General features: G+C 44.8%; 1 protein-coding gene across 4 annotated transcripts in view; it reads left to right on the top strand.

The window, feature by feature from the left end:
- Nucleotides 1–13,487, top strand: part of VPS53 (VPS53 subunit of GARP complex) — a 68,832-nt gene that overhangs the window by 43,340 nt on the left and 12,005 nt on the right. For all 4 annotated transcript variants that reach the window (XM_075771937.1, XM_075771936.1, XM_075771934.1 and 1 more), the window contains 3 exons: nucleotides 685–767; nucleotides 4,391–4,469; nucleotides 9,426–9,574. In XM_075771937.1, the coding sequence (XP_075628052.1) occupies nucleotides 685–767; nucleotides 4,391–4,469; nucleotides 9,426–9,574 (311 nt within the window). The remainder of the gene's footprint in view (nucleotides 1–684; nucleotides 768–4,390; nucleotides 4,470–9,425; nucleotides 9,575–13,487) is intronic.

The raw sequence follows: 13,487 nt of genomic DNA, 5'->3' as shown, positions 1-13,487 counted from the left end.
ATCAGTTTTGGATTCAGTCCTTTTATGTTTGTTACATACTTGTTTTGGATTGGGGACCAAATTTAAAAAAAAAAAAAGAAAAAAAGACTCTTCTTGTTGTTCATGGTCTCCCCTTTATAAACGCAAGAACAACAGTAATTCAAAATAGATTTGGGAAAATGCTTGGATGAAATATTGGGGCAAGGTGAGGTGAAGAGAGGAGATATTTATGCTGATAAGCTTTGCAGCCACAGTGCTTGTTACATTCAGGTGCTTTCAAAATGTCATAGGTTAGTGGATGAGCTGTGATGTTTGACCACACCAAGGCTTCTCCACCACTAGAGCTGGCAATCTTACTCCTCTGCAGTTTGGGCACAGACAAGGTGTTGAAAAACATCTTTATTAGCAGGACAGGTGCCACGGCGTTAAGCTAGTATATTAGCGTGTCATGCTAGAGTTACATGTATGAGCTTGGAGGTTTACTTCTTTGGGGACGCAGTGCCACCACAGGCCACCCTGGCAGATCAATGTGCCTGGGGTGTCCAACAAGGAGAGATTGCCGTTGTTCACTGGCTGAGCTTTGGATATAGTCTGGGCACAGATTAGGTTTTAAGAAGCTGACTTTTTCAGGACAAAAAGTTTTCAAGAATGGTCATTTCAAGTAAGAAATCTGGTCTTTCTGTTGCTTGTTTTGTTTCCTAACAGTTGGAAGAGAAACTCAAAGAAAAAGTGGATGCGAGTCTAGTGGAGAGAATCAACCTGACGGGAGAGATGGACACTTTCAGCATGTATGTTCAGCAGATGCATCCTCCCACAATATATCAAACATCCTAGTTTGTCAGCCAGATGGTGCTGGAGTAATACAAGCCCAAGATCCCAGTGTCGTAGGACCCAGCCAGCAGTAGGACCCACCCTCATACGCAGCCAAGGCATAGGCATTTCCCTGGTGAAGGAACGGACGTCCTCGGCTACTCCAAGAGCAGCAGTAGTACAGACTTTAGATGTAGTCGTTCCCCGTCGTCCTAGCCAAAGGAACAAGAGCACTGGAAAGGGGAAAGGAAATAGTGAGTTTCCATTTGAAACATCATTTGCATCTTGGCAGCTCTGCGAGGTGGCTGTTACATTTCAAGAAAGGAAGCTATTTCAGTACATTCCTTCCTGCTTTAACTTCCCACTGTTAATCAGCAGCCTTGTCAGTATGATCAAACCCCATTTCAGATGACATAAAGGACTGATCCAATCTTATATTTGGGGATTATAATTGAGAGAAGATTATCATTCATTAAAATAACTTTTCACGTAACGATGCTAAAAATATTCCCCTCTAACATCCTCTCCTCTCCACTGCTGACAAACAGATTGAATGTTTTTTGAGAGAAGGAAGTCGAGGCAAAAAAATAATGGTTTTGCCTCACACAAGACAAAAGAAAACCTTGGCAAAGTTGGGAGAATAATCCCTACCACCAACTCTTCTTCTCCCTAAAACTAAGATTTAGCCCAGATAGCAGTAAGATTTTTTTCAGAAGACTTCCTTCCTGTGATTCTTCCTCTCTTGCTCCAGTGGGCAGGATCCCACTGAATCTCCATCCAGGTTTTTCACATGGGCTCAGGCTCCATTCCAGGCTGCAGAGACTCCCTTCCGTTTAGATATTTCTCAGCCCTTTTTAAGAGCGAATCCCTGACCGAAAGCTACAGTTGCTGTGTCCACTAAGCCAAAACAAGCAAGGTAGCTGGGGAGTAGAAATAAAATACGCCACATGGTGGGATTTTCTTAACATGGACAAGTCAAGGGTGAGTTTTGTGTTTTCTGGTGACTTGTCCGGCAGGAGCCAGCCACCTCGAGTCGCTGCTCAGTTCCCACGGTGGCTGCCTCACGAGGTGGTTGGTCGTAGGCAGCCAATATGATGTGTTTTGGAAATTGTTTAACTGTATAGTTCACGTTTGCTGTTTTGGACAGCTTTAAAGTCAAACTGACAGACCTGATGTATCTTGTAACAAAGGCTTTTTAATTGACTTTCAGTCTGTTCCAGCAAAGCGCTTTGTCCAGTCTTCTGTCAGTGTAAGTCATAGCTATAAACCTCTCTGGCGTTGGCTCACTCAACATCAAACAAATTGTTTCTTCTGGGATTTGATGTCTTGTTAGGCATGGTCATAAAGAAAGTGATAAAACATTGCTGCTTACACACCCTGGACAGTGTTTTTTCCTTCGCAGAAAGGAAAGTGCAGAACCACCCCAAACGTGTATAAAGCGATCAGCTCAGAGTTGGGTTGGCTAAGCATTTTCTTTAGGAGACGTGGAAAAGATAATGAGCTCTTCTCAAAGCTCAACAGAAGGAAAATTATTGTTGCGTAAATCCTGAAATCCAGGATTCCCACCCCGCTGTGCTATTGATCCATTGTGAGATTATGGATGGCGTTCAGAGACCCCTTGAAGGCCTGAAGCGTTGAACTTAATGTAGTAAGAACTTACTATACTAGAACTATACTGCTCATTTATGGCCTCGGCTTCCCGATCTGTCAGCTTCTGTGTATCTATCAGGGATTGCATGAGGATGCATTAACTGCCACTGAAGTACTGTTATGTGCTGCACGGGGCAAAGGTTTGAAGTGGCTTCCAGCAGAACCAGGATCCAAGCCCTCTTGCTTTATGTTTGCCACACGCTTCTTGCTGCGCCGTTACCCCTCTGCAGCAGGTATTTATTTTGAAGTGCAGACAAATAAGTTTATCTCCCTGTTTTCAATCCTGCGGTTTTTAGGCAAGAGCCTGTACGTGGTGACCCAGCTTAGGACAGACTCCTGACGTGTGGAGACTAGTGATGAAGTCACTTTCCTTCCACTGAGAGGGTTGTGTTTCATTTTGGTGCTGAACCACAACTCTTTCCTACAAGTCGCTGCCAGCAGGCGCCCTGCGGGAGTCAGCTGTGCTCGAGAGACGGTTATTTCGGTCCGGCTCCCTTGGCATTGCTTGAGCTGGTGGAATCCCCCAAGGGAGTAAATCCTGCAGTGCCCAGCAGAAGCAGAGGCACCAGCAGAAATGGTCAGAGGCTTTTTTTATCCCAATGCAAGTTTCAGATCAGGTAACTTGAAGCCAGTAGTCACTTCATCTCCCCTACTAATTTTTCCGACTAATTTTGGATGGATTTGCCTTTACAAACAAATTAATTGCTCTGAAGGACCAGCTTTTACTTGGCATCCTGTTCCAGTCCTTCTGTGCTAGAGCCATAGGAAAGGGAATACACAACCTCTGTGGGTTGCAGTGAAGAACAACGCCCAGATCCCAGCAGCAGAATTAAGAGTGGATGATACTGTATCCCGATGAGGAGATGGAAATTTAAAGATATTTTGAACAATGAACTCCAGAGTAGTACTCAGAACTTCACAAAGATAACGAGGGGGAGGAAGGATGGTTTGAGGAAGCATTGGTCAGGTTTCTTATAGATCTGCGATTCCCATCTGTGCTACCATCATGAGAAAGAGCAAAAGTACGACCCAGTTCTTACATATATAATCCCGAAGCTGTAAACAGGCATCTGTGGCAGATTTAAAGTTTACGCTGTTTTTTAAGACCTGTACTTACTTAGTGAAACACAGTCACTTACTACTTCTAGCAGAAGGTGTCTGTAATGTGAGTACTGGGTTACGTGCCCTTGAGGGTGGTCCCAGTTGCTGCAGACAGTGTTTCTTGGCTGTTGTTTCAGGATCTGTTGCACCTTTATGCACATCGTAATATGGTGACATCAAATATGTCTCTAAGCAATATCATGGTGCTTAAAAAAAAAGGGGGGGGGGGAGGGAGATGTGTTTGACTAATGTGTCCTTTAGTCTGGTATATGTCTCTGAGAAACTCAAACAATAGATGGCTGCGATCCTAGACATAGTGTAAATAAGACATCTGCCTTGATCTTCTCAAAGGGGAGACGCGTTCAGAACTCATACAGATGTAGTTTTTAAACTCCTCTTCACAAGTTTCTGTGGGTAGTAGAATATTGACTGTGAATAAGTGGAGAGATGATAAAATGTTGGTTTTTATGCAGACTGGATTAAATTTGAAGCCGAATCCCAGTCCGGGCTCGGTACTCAGGGGTTTCTCCTCTTCCTGATACGAAGGTGGGGGTTACCCCATCTGACACCTCTGATCTCCAGCTCTTTCTATGTATCAAAACAGAGAAAGGTCAACTGTAAAAATGCCCTCTCTACACTACAGCCCATTGTGTAGTTCCCTGATGAACGGCATGCAGAGCTTCCCGGCTTCTTTTCAGTGCAAATTTAGGCCATATGTATTCACAGCATAATGCTACTGTCAGATAGTAGATGATTTTCCTCCTTTCACAGTCAAATAAGCCAGTTCTGGCACTGTGTTGCCGAGTACTATTCTAAAACTCGTGCTTGATATATTTTTTTTTTTTTTCAGTGTGATCTCCAACAGCATACAGCTGTTAGTGCAGGACCTGGATGCAGCCTGTGACCCTGCCCTGACTGCTATGAGCAAGGTAAGGGATGGATTTGTCTGGGAAAGAGGGAGCCTTAAGATCCACGTGGAGTTCTTGTTTGCTTTGATTTCTTGATTTCACTATTGACATACGCTGCCTTGAGACTTAGCCATATATTGATTTCTTCTTGCTTCTTAGAGCAGTAATTGCTGTAGTTATAAATATAGCCTTCACTCCAAAAAACTCCTATCATGCAGATTAAAGCTTTCATTCTTTTGCGCCACATTAAAACGCATGGATAATAAAATACTCTCTGGAAGTATCCAAGGAGTTCTCTTTCCCCTCCTAATGCCAGTGAGAGCCTTTAAAATCGGGAAAACTTTTGTTAGCATGAAATTTAAAATACACCTCCTCGTTTGCTATCCTCTTTGTGTTCTTTGACAAGGAGTTTTACTATCCTGCTTGTTTGGGGCCGTTAAACGGAGGTACTCAAAGGGTAATATGGAATTGAGATTGAGCCCTATTGCTTCTGTGATCCTCTCAAGGATATATGAAGCCATTCCTAGAGAGGCCCATGTGATTAGTGCTTAAGGATTTTGTTGCAGTTACACTGCTGGCTTTTATATGTTTGAAATGCAGAGCTGTGTTTTCTTGCCAAAGTATTGTGAAAACCCAGACTGCTTTAGACAGAGGTGAAGACAACAAAAGTGGATCGAACTATTTTTTTTTTAATTAGAAATATTAAACAGAGAGCTCCATTTTTGTAGGATCAACACACTGTCTCGCTGCCATGAATTTTAATAGCTTTCTGCTTTATGATGTATTCCAGCTGTAACTAGCCCCACCACCCCCAGCTAATATTTGAAGTGGAATGCAGCTGGTAATAGAGCTTGTACATGTTCCAAATGAAAAGAGGATTATTTTTTTTTTCCCCTAGTAAAATAACACCATTAGGAAGGGCTCGGCACTTCAGGTGTTGTGTGTGTGCCATGTCAGTTCCGTAGATCTCCTGAACCTACGTAGCGTAGCAGTATTTGAATCACTTAGCTCTGACTGTTTATACGCAAGTAAATCACAACCTTGAGAAAGCAGCAGCTGGTAAGCCATTTATTTTTGTCTTTGGAACACTGGTAAAATGCAGCACATGTGATGGGACTGATGATATATAAACAAGTTAAGTGTTATGAAATTATTTAAATAAATACTTGTCGCTTGTGCACACATTCCACTGTTTGCATCAGACAGAGTCACTTTTATGTGATTTTTTTTTTTTTTTACCAGACCTGGGTTTGGTGGAAGAGGTTTTTTCCTTCACCCTCCTCCTCCGTTTCCTTCAGGGCTGGGTTAGTACTCTGACAGTTGAATAAGAAATGCATATAATTATTTAAATGCAGAATTAGTATTTGGACATGTAAAATGTCCATCTTTATTAAAGGAATAAAGACTGTCTGATCCGTTCCAGTTTTCCTGTACTGGGAAGGCATGTCTGTCTCGAGACCCCTACTCCATTAGGGCTCTGTCTTTGTTCAGCTTTTTTTCATGTACTTCACTCTGTCCTCCACAATTCAACATTCCCAGTGTTTTGTTGGAGTCTGGCTTTTTTTTTTTTCCTTGCAAAAACGTTCAGTAACTATGGAGGTAAATTAAGAAATACTTAGACTTCTAAATCCACTTTGGCTGCAGGCCACTTTGAGAGATTTAACACAGAAAATGGCATCGTGAATATTGCTTTCAGCTGGGAATGGTGCTCAGTTTCCCTGATTCTTTACCTTGTGTGTTCTGGAAGAAATGGTAAATGATGAGAAGGCCCTGTATTGCAAAATTTGTAGGTGATAATCTTTACTCAAACTTTACAGCAGGTGTAGAATGATTAAACATGGCTGTAGGATGGGGAGCTGGGATGTGGCGTGGGAGAGGAATTTGCCCTAAACCCCTGTTGTCATATTCTGGATAACAAAATACTGTGAATGTGTTGTACTGATCTGTGGCAGGCGCTTAAATTGCCTGGTGTGCTTTACTTTTAATTGTTGGGATGAGGGAACTGCTAATCTGCATGGGGTATTTTTGCCCCAATTAAGTTTATGGATTGCACTGGATAAGGTTTGATTTACTTGCTGAATTAAGCATCGATTTATATGTAAAACTGTGCTTGTGAGTGGGGCTGGGGGACATGTTAGTGACTCATGTCGATCGCTTGCTGGTTTTTTTATATTTTGCTAAAACCTGTTGGCACAGCTGCAATTTCCTACTTCCTCACAACTGAGTGGACAACAGCAAGCGCTTAAACACAGAGCTCTAATAATCTCTCCAATACACACAAGGAAAGCCCCACGAGCAGAGCAATCAGAGCTGCCAGCTGCTAATTAAAAGTCAGCATGAATGCATTTTAGCCATCACACAGGGTGCAGCATGCAGCAGTGCAACCCCAAACTCGTGTCAGAAAACAGCGGAGGCGGTTTCAAAGGCAGCAGTATCTGCTGCCTGCAGCACCCACCGGCTTTCCTCTCCCTCCCACCTCTTCCTGCCTGAGCAACATGAGGTCAAGGGAGAAGGTGCTGGCCCGGCGGTTACGGATGCTCCTTGTGCCCAGTCCGGAGCCTGTAACGATAAGCCGGCGGCGGGATGCTGCTGAGCATGGGGAGACTTGGAGACTGATTCATCCTCCATGAAATCACAAAGCAGCTCCTTTTGCTGGAGACCCGTATCAGTGCTGGACGTGGAGGAGGGACCTGGCGGTTCCTGGTTTGGCCCTGCCACGCCGCTCCCAGCTCTCTGGGGACACAGGGACATGTGGGGACGTGAGGACTCACAACCAGGCAGACCCAGGAGCTTCTGCTATGGCTAGAAGGTAGTGCACGTACCAAACCACCCCAGTTTTGCTCAGGGTTTCTCTCTTCTCGTCTCCTTTTTAAGAAAGCGCCCTAAAATCTTGAGGGTCCTGAGGTTTTTGTTTTCTGAAGGTAGCACCAGGTCTTCTAACCTGAGTCCTGCCCTCGCAGACGCCCGTGTCACCCCGTGTCCTTGCGGCGTGCAGGTGCCTTTCGGCTGCTGCCGGGATGCCCCGTGCGCTGGGCTTCTCCCTTTGGCCGGCGAGTGCGAGGCCTCACTGCTCCTGTTCTTTGGGCTCCTTTTCAGCTTGTGCATGTAAACTATGTGGATATCCCAAGGAAAACATAGGAGGAGGGAAAAAGAGGAATAAATTTAAGATGACAGGAACAAAGCTTTACCAGAAGAGTTGGGCTCATATTTCTTTTGATGACTTTTCAGTATGTGTACTATGTCTTTCATTGCAGCTACTGGTTGTTTTTTTTTTCTTTTGGGTGAAACACACCCACACGCGCACACACAAAGGGCTATTTTTACTGTTCATGCTTTAAAGGTTTGGTTGTAAAGTGTTGCTTTTGGAATGAAGACCAGCAAAATGAAAAAGCTACTGTTTTATTGTTGTTGCAATAATTCAACTCAGCAGTCCCTTCCCACTTTCTGGCCGTTCCCGCTCTATGGGGATGGTCTGCTGGTTGATGATCGCTGTCTGCCGAGGAGGGCCAGCGCTGGGAATGTGCGAGTCCGTCAGGGAGACAGGCACAAAGTATTTACTTCGGGTACAACAAGGACCACGAGGAGCAGAAAAGCAGTTGTTTCTTGAGCCATCTTTCCAATGAAAGTAAATGGAATTAAAACCTGTAGAGCAGGTGATGAGAGAAATACCCCTTCTAGCTACCCAGGTGATGTGAGACGAGCAGGTTGGGGTGTTGTTTGGTTGGTTTAAACAAAGACGGCTTTTGTAGGACACGTGTAGGCTCTCTCAGACGCTGTGGTTTTGCAAAGAATTTGGCTTCCTTTGCCCAATAAGTCATTTAGGCTGCATGTTGTTTGGATGGAATTGTATCAGCTGGGTTGCAGGGAACAAAGTAGCCATAATTAAATTAAAACCAGGAATAAAAAACTTTACATGCAAATATCCAGAACTTGAGAAAACAAGTTTGAGGACAAACACCCCCTCAAAAGAAAAAGCCCGTCTTCTGCATGTGCCCAGTTCCCTATCCTGATTCCATACCCATTTTCCTCCTGTTTCTTCTCCAGCGTGAGGAACAGCATCTCCAAACAGCTGGTTGGAGCACACTGCAGCGTGCGTAGTCTCTGAACAGTAGCAGAGCTAAGAGCACTTTTCTGGATGCTCGTGTTCCTCAGTCAGACTTTGTTATACACATGGATGCTTGGCCAGGCTTTACCCATTACCTCTTTTTTTTTTTTTTTTTCTTTTCACACAACTTATACTGTGTACTCCCTGTGTAATGCAAATAAGACTCAGAGAAAGTCAAGGTTGTCGCACATCTGGTTCACAGGGGCTGTTCTGTTGCATTTCTGCTGATGGTAAATGAAAACAAGACTTATATTGAGTAACTCATCTTGTTTTGTAGTTTTTTATATGTGTTTGGGATGAGCTGAAGTTGGCATCCCAGCTTGTACACCAGAAGTGTTTTCAGTGTGAGCTACGCTGGTGTAGAGTGCTTTGGACTTTAAGACACTTTCTACCTCTTCCATCTATCTGTCATCAGTCTCACCAGTATTAAAGTCTTGGCTGCCATACAGGAATCCAGACTTTGCAAGCTTGCAGATATTTTCTCAAACGTCTGTAATCAGGATTTATATGGGCACTTCATCCCAGCAAACTGGAAACTGTTAAATATTAAGGCAGCCTGGCGTACTGCAAAAGCCTTTTTAATCCTAGTGGTCCCCATTTGTGTAGGTTACCGGTCACAATCTCTCTCTGCTCTGGTGCAAAAAGGGACATTCTGGGTTTTCTTTGTATCTTGTTGTGGAAGCGTTTTGCTTCAGTATAGTATATATCAGTATAGTGACGAAGAACTTGACCTTGGTGGTGAATTGCAGTGGCAGCCTCTTGATGATTCCTTAGAGATCTTTTGGCAGGAAGTTTGTACAGTTTTCCTTACCGATTGCTTGAATCCTAATGAGTTAAACAGTCTTTTTGGTTGTTTTTTCCCCTTTGTGCAGATGCAGTGGCAGAACGTGGAACATGTTGGTGACCAGAGTCCTTATGTCACCTCAGTGATTCTTCACATTAAACAGAACGTCCCCATCATCCGCGACAACCTGGCCTCCACGAGAAAGTATTTCACTCAGTTCTGTATAAAATTTGCAAAGTAAGTTACCAGCGTGGCAGGGTTTCTTGGGTTCTCTGGTTCTCACCGGTCTGTTTGTACGTGACGGTCTATTTGCCTTTCGTGTGCAGCGTCAGCAGCGCTCGGTGTCCGGGTGAAGACCCTCTCCGTCCGGGGAGAGCACGGAGGGAGATGGGGTAGGGCAGCAAACACCAGCAGCTGCTGACAAGGTTAAAAGATACTTCAATTTCGTGTCTCAAGTTTCCTGCTGAGGCAGATTTTTCTCAGGTGTTTGTATTCATGAGTTCCTTTTCACGATGCCTAAACCATCCCATAAAATACTGTGGTGATCACTGCCCACTGTTTGCCAAGTACAGAAGGTTTGGGGTTGGACCCCTAAAGAAGGCTTTGAACATCTCAATGTAGACACGAGTCTTGCTATGGGATCCTACTTCCCTTCCAGTGATAAAAGGCTGCGGTGCTTCCAGGTACTGAGAAATTGGGTGCATCAGTTGCCTGAAAATAACTTTTATAATAGCGATAGCACTGTAAGGAGGGCATGTGTGATGAGTATATTCTATCTTCATAGTCTAAAAGCTACTTCTCTGTGCAAAAATGGTTCAGTAAGGGAGAGGAAATACAGATTCAGATTTTGGGGGATATTATGAGTGTCTTCCTGGCAAGCCACTTAATGTTGGGCAGCATGAAAGAGCTGGAAAGTGAGACAGAAGTTCCTCTTGCCTCTGGATTCAGGGTTGAGTGTGCAGCTCTCCAGCATTTCTTGGACATCCAAACGTTGAAGCTCTGTGTCTGAAACAAAAATTCAGTCCTTTGAGAAGGTACTTTGAACTCCTCCCTGCTCGCCTGTGCCCAGCCGAGCTTTGCATGTCAATGCCCCAAGAAAAACCCTCAGGAGGACTCTGCCAGTTGTAGCTGCTGCTTTTGGTGTTGCATGTGACTGCTGGTAGACTTGGGAGCAGTACCATGCCTATCATGTGTCACTCTAAAATACCTTAACATTTCATTCATCTGTAATAAGCTAATCATCCTGAAATAAACTGTATGGCCTGGCAGTTATTGTGTGGGTTTGTGACCGGACCTTCAGCTCCTGCTTCAGCAGGGAAAGATGCAGCAGGCTCTCCTGAGAACCGTTAGCTTTCGCAGCGGGGAGGCTGGCCTGAGAGTTTCGTTCCCCCTTTCTGTCTCAGGGTGCTCATTAGTTTGCACTAAGGAGCAGTTACTGGTAAATCATATTATGACGTTGCCCATAATCACTGTTTGAAATGCTGTCTCAGTGAAAATTTATTGCACTTAAGCCTTCTATGTGGTTATGCTTGAATTTTATATCGCTAACATGGTGATAAATAAAACCCCCCATTTACTCAGCTGTTCACAGCATTCTCTTAATACCTCAGCTTAGTTGCCTCCCTTTTAACTTTGTTGCTAAGCACATGCCAAGTAAACTCCGGATAAAACACCCAGCTCTCACCTTTGAGAAAAGTTCACATCTAAGCTGAGCGCCTTCATCACAGCTTGTTCCATGGAAGAGCACAGAAACCATCAAAACTACCACTCCACATCAAAACTTTTTTAATACAACCACAGCTCTGATCTACAGCACATTAAACTTGACACAGTCCTGAATTCACTGCGCCGTGGAAAATTTGGTTCCTGAAGATCGTTTTTGCCGGATCATGTTTTGAGTCCTTCTGTAGAACTTGATTTTAAGGAGGACTAGCCCAGTGGTAAGGGTGGACTGACGTACTTAAAATGCTTATGACGTTTTAATGCACACAGTTCTTGAAGCTCTGAATTCTTATGGAATACACTGGCCTGCCCAATATAAATACCTGGCCTTTTGTGTGCTCCACAACGCTGAAAATCCTTTTCACAGGCACTGTGCGACTCCGTACGTTAATGCCTGTGTGCGTTTGAACTGCCAGCCACTTCTCGGCTCTAATGGATTGTATAAAGCGCTCGTGTTGAGTTACAGGACCACAGGGGAGAAGGCATCTAAAGTCCCTGAATTTAAAACCGAGGGATCTGAGCCAAGTCTGGAAGAAGAAAAATGGCCATCAGAAATTGCATCAATCCTCTAACCTAATTTGTCATTTTTGCTTTGTTTTGACCAATACGCAACCCTCACTCCCTTGAAATAGTGAGAAGCAGACAGCTTTCAGGAGGCACTTGCAGGCAGGGTGAGGGGCTCTCTTCTCACTGCGCCTCGGTCCTCATCCTTTGAAATCAAAAACCGCAGCGGTGAAGCTGTGGCTGCTACGCCGGGATGTGTTTGGGAAGTCTGTGACCTGACCTCAGTGAGGAAGAGATTAGAACTGAGAGACAGGAAAAACAAACAGCTCTCCCCCTCACCAGAACAGCGCCTCGTCCATCACGAAGAGCCAAGCGTGGTGGGTAGCTGCGGCAGCCCCGTTGCTCTGGCCTTTGCATTGTGCTTTTAGTGAGAGGAGTTAGGTGGAGGAAGATCGCGACGAGGAAGCTCCTGGAGGTTTCGAAGCAGGGGGCTGAGCTGAGCCTGGGTGAGCCTGCGAGGACTGGTCACCTCCTCAGAGCGTGGCTTAAAGCAAAACCCGTCTCAGCTGCAGTGACTCAGTGACAGCAGGATGCTTTGAACGATGTCCTGTGGTAGCTCATCTCCCATCGGACAGGCAGACTGTGGTTGCATCTCTGTCTGCCTTAGTTAGCAAGGCATTGTGTTCGATGCGTTATCAGTGCAGGGGATTAGGAAAACACAGGCTCTGGCAGAGCCGCTCCCGTTGGATGGGAGCCTCTCAGATGCTGTGATTTCTCTGCTTTAGGTTCCTAATCTGTCTTGCGCTGCTTTATTATTACACTGGGGACTTGTCTGCTTCTACGGAGGGTTTGCTGGATTCAATTTTATAGCCGAAACTGTAAATGAATTCTGGCATCCGATCTAGCTCTGTGGATGCGCAGGGAGTAAAGGCATTTAGAGTACAAACCCGCGTGCAGAGCATTACCATTGAATACGCACGTATTATTCGCATCAGGATTGCCTGCTGTATGCTAAGAGAGCCAAGCATTGAGTCCAGCCTAGGCAAGAGACTCAAGTGAATTTTTCAGTGAAGTGCAACTGCTCTTGATGGTCTCTGCTAGTCAAAAAAAAAAAAAAAAAAAAAGGAAAAAAAATACCAGAGCAGCCCTTGGACCTCATGGTTTGTCTTGTCTGTCCTGCTGGAGTTGAGAAGCTGTTTCCAATAAGGCAGCATGAAATAACAGGCATGTGGGGATGGAAGGTCGCTTTTACCCTTCTGCACTGATTGTGGGTGGCCATCCTACGGGGCCTGGGAATTGTTTCATGCCAGACAGAATGCTGTCTATGGGAGACCATGTGGTTATATAGAAAAGAAGATTTAAAAAAAAGAGAGAAGGGGGTCCACTGGCTGCCGGCCTGCCACCCTGCAGAAAGAAAGGCTCACCCTGTTTCTCATACACAACGTGAGCTTTAGCTCCGCGCCTGACCTTACAGAAAGAGGGAGACTTGGACCTACGTGCAAGATCAAAGGTACAATTAATTTCTTGCACTCTTCCGCTTTGTAACAAGCTGCTGCATCCAGAGCTGCTACCGATTGATCGTTTTATAGGATCACCTAAGCTCCAGCTGTGCTTGGCACTCTCTAATTGCCCGCAGGGAATTAGTTATACACCTGAAAAACAGACTTCTAAAACTGATAAGTTACATCTCTGCTGTAAGGCTTTCATGCAGGTGGAGACAGGGCTTGTTTTCCTCCTCTTATTTATATTTTGTTGCCAAGGTTGTTTCTCTGGTGGCCAAATTCAAAGCTGTTTGGGGCAGCCCAGTAGCTGGTTCTCAACAGTAGTTTGAAATTGTTCTCCTTGACACCTCTCCAGGAAAACATGATTCACTGAGAGAGGTCGCGGCGGTGTCTGAGGGAAGGGAAGGAACCTTTGCTTGGAA

This window comes from Balearica regulorum, chromosome 19, assembly GCF_011004875.1.
Source record: "Balearica regulorum gibbericeps isolate bBalReg1 chromosome 19, bBalReg1.pri, whole genome shotgun sequence".
Classification (NCBI taxonomy): domain Eukaryota; kingdom Metazoa; phylum Chordata; class Aves; order Gruiformes; family Gruidae; genus Balearica; species Balearica regulorum.
The sequence above is the reverse complement of the archived record's forward strand: the minus strand, read 5'-3'. Positions and strand labels throughout refer to the sequence as shown.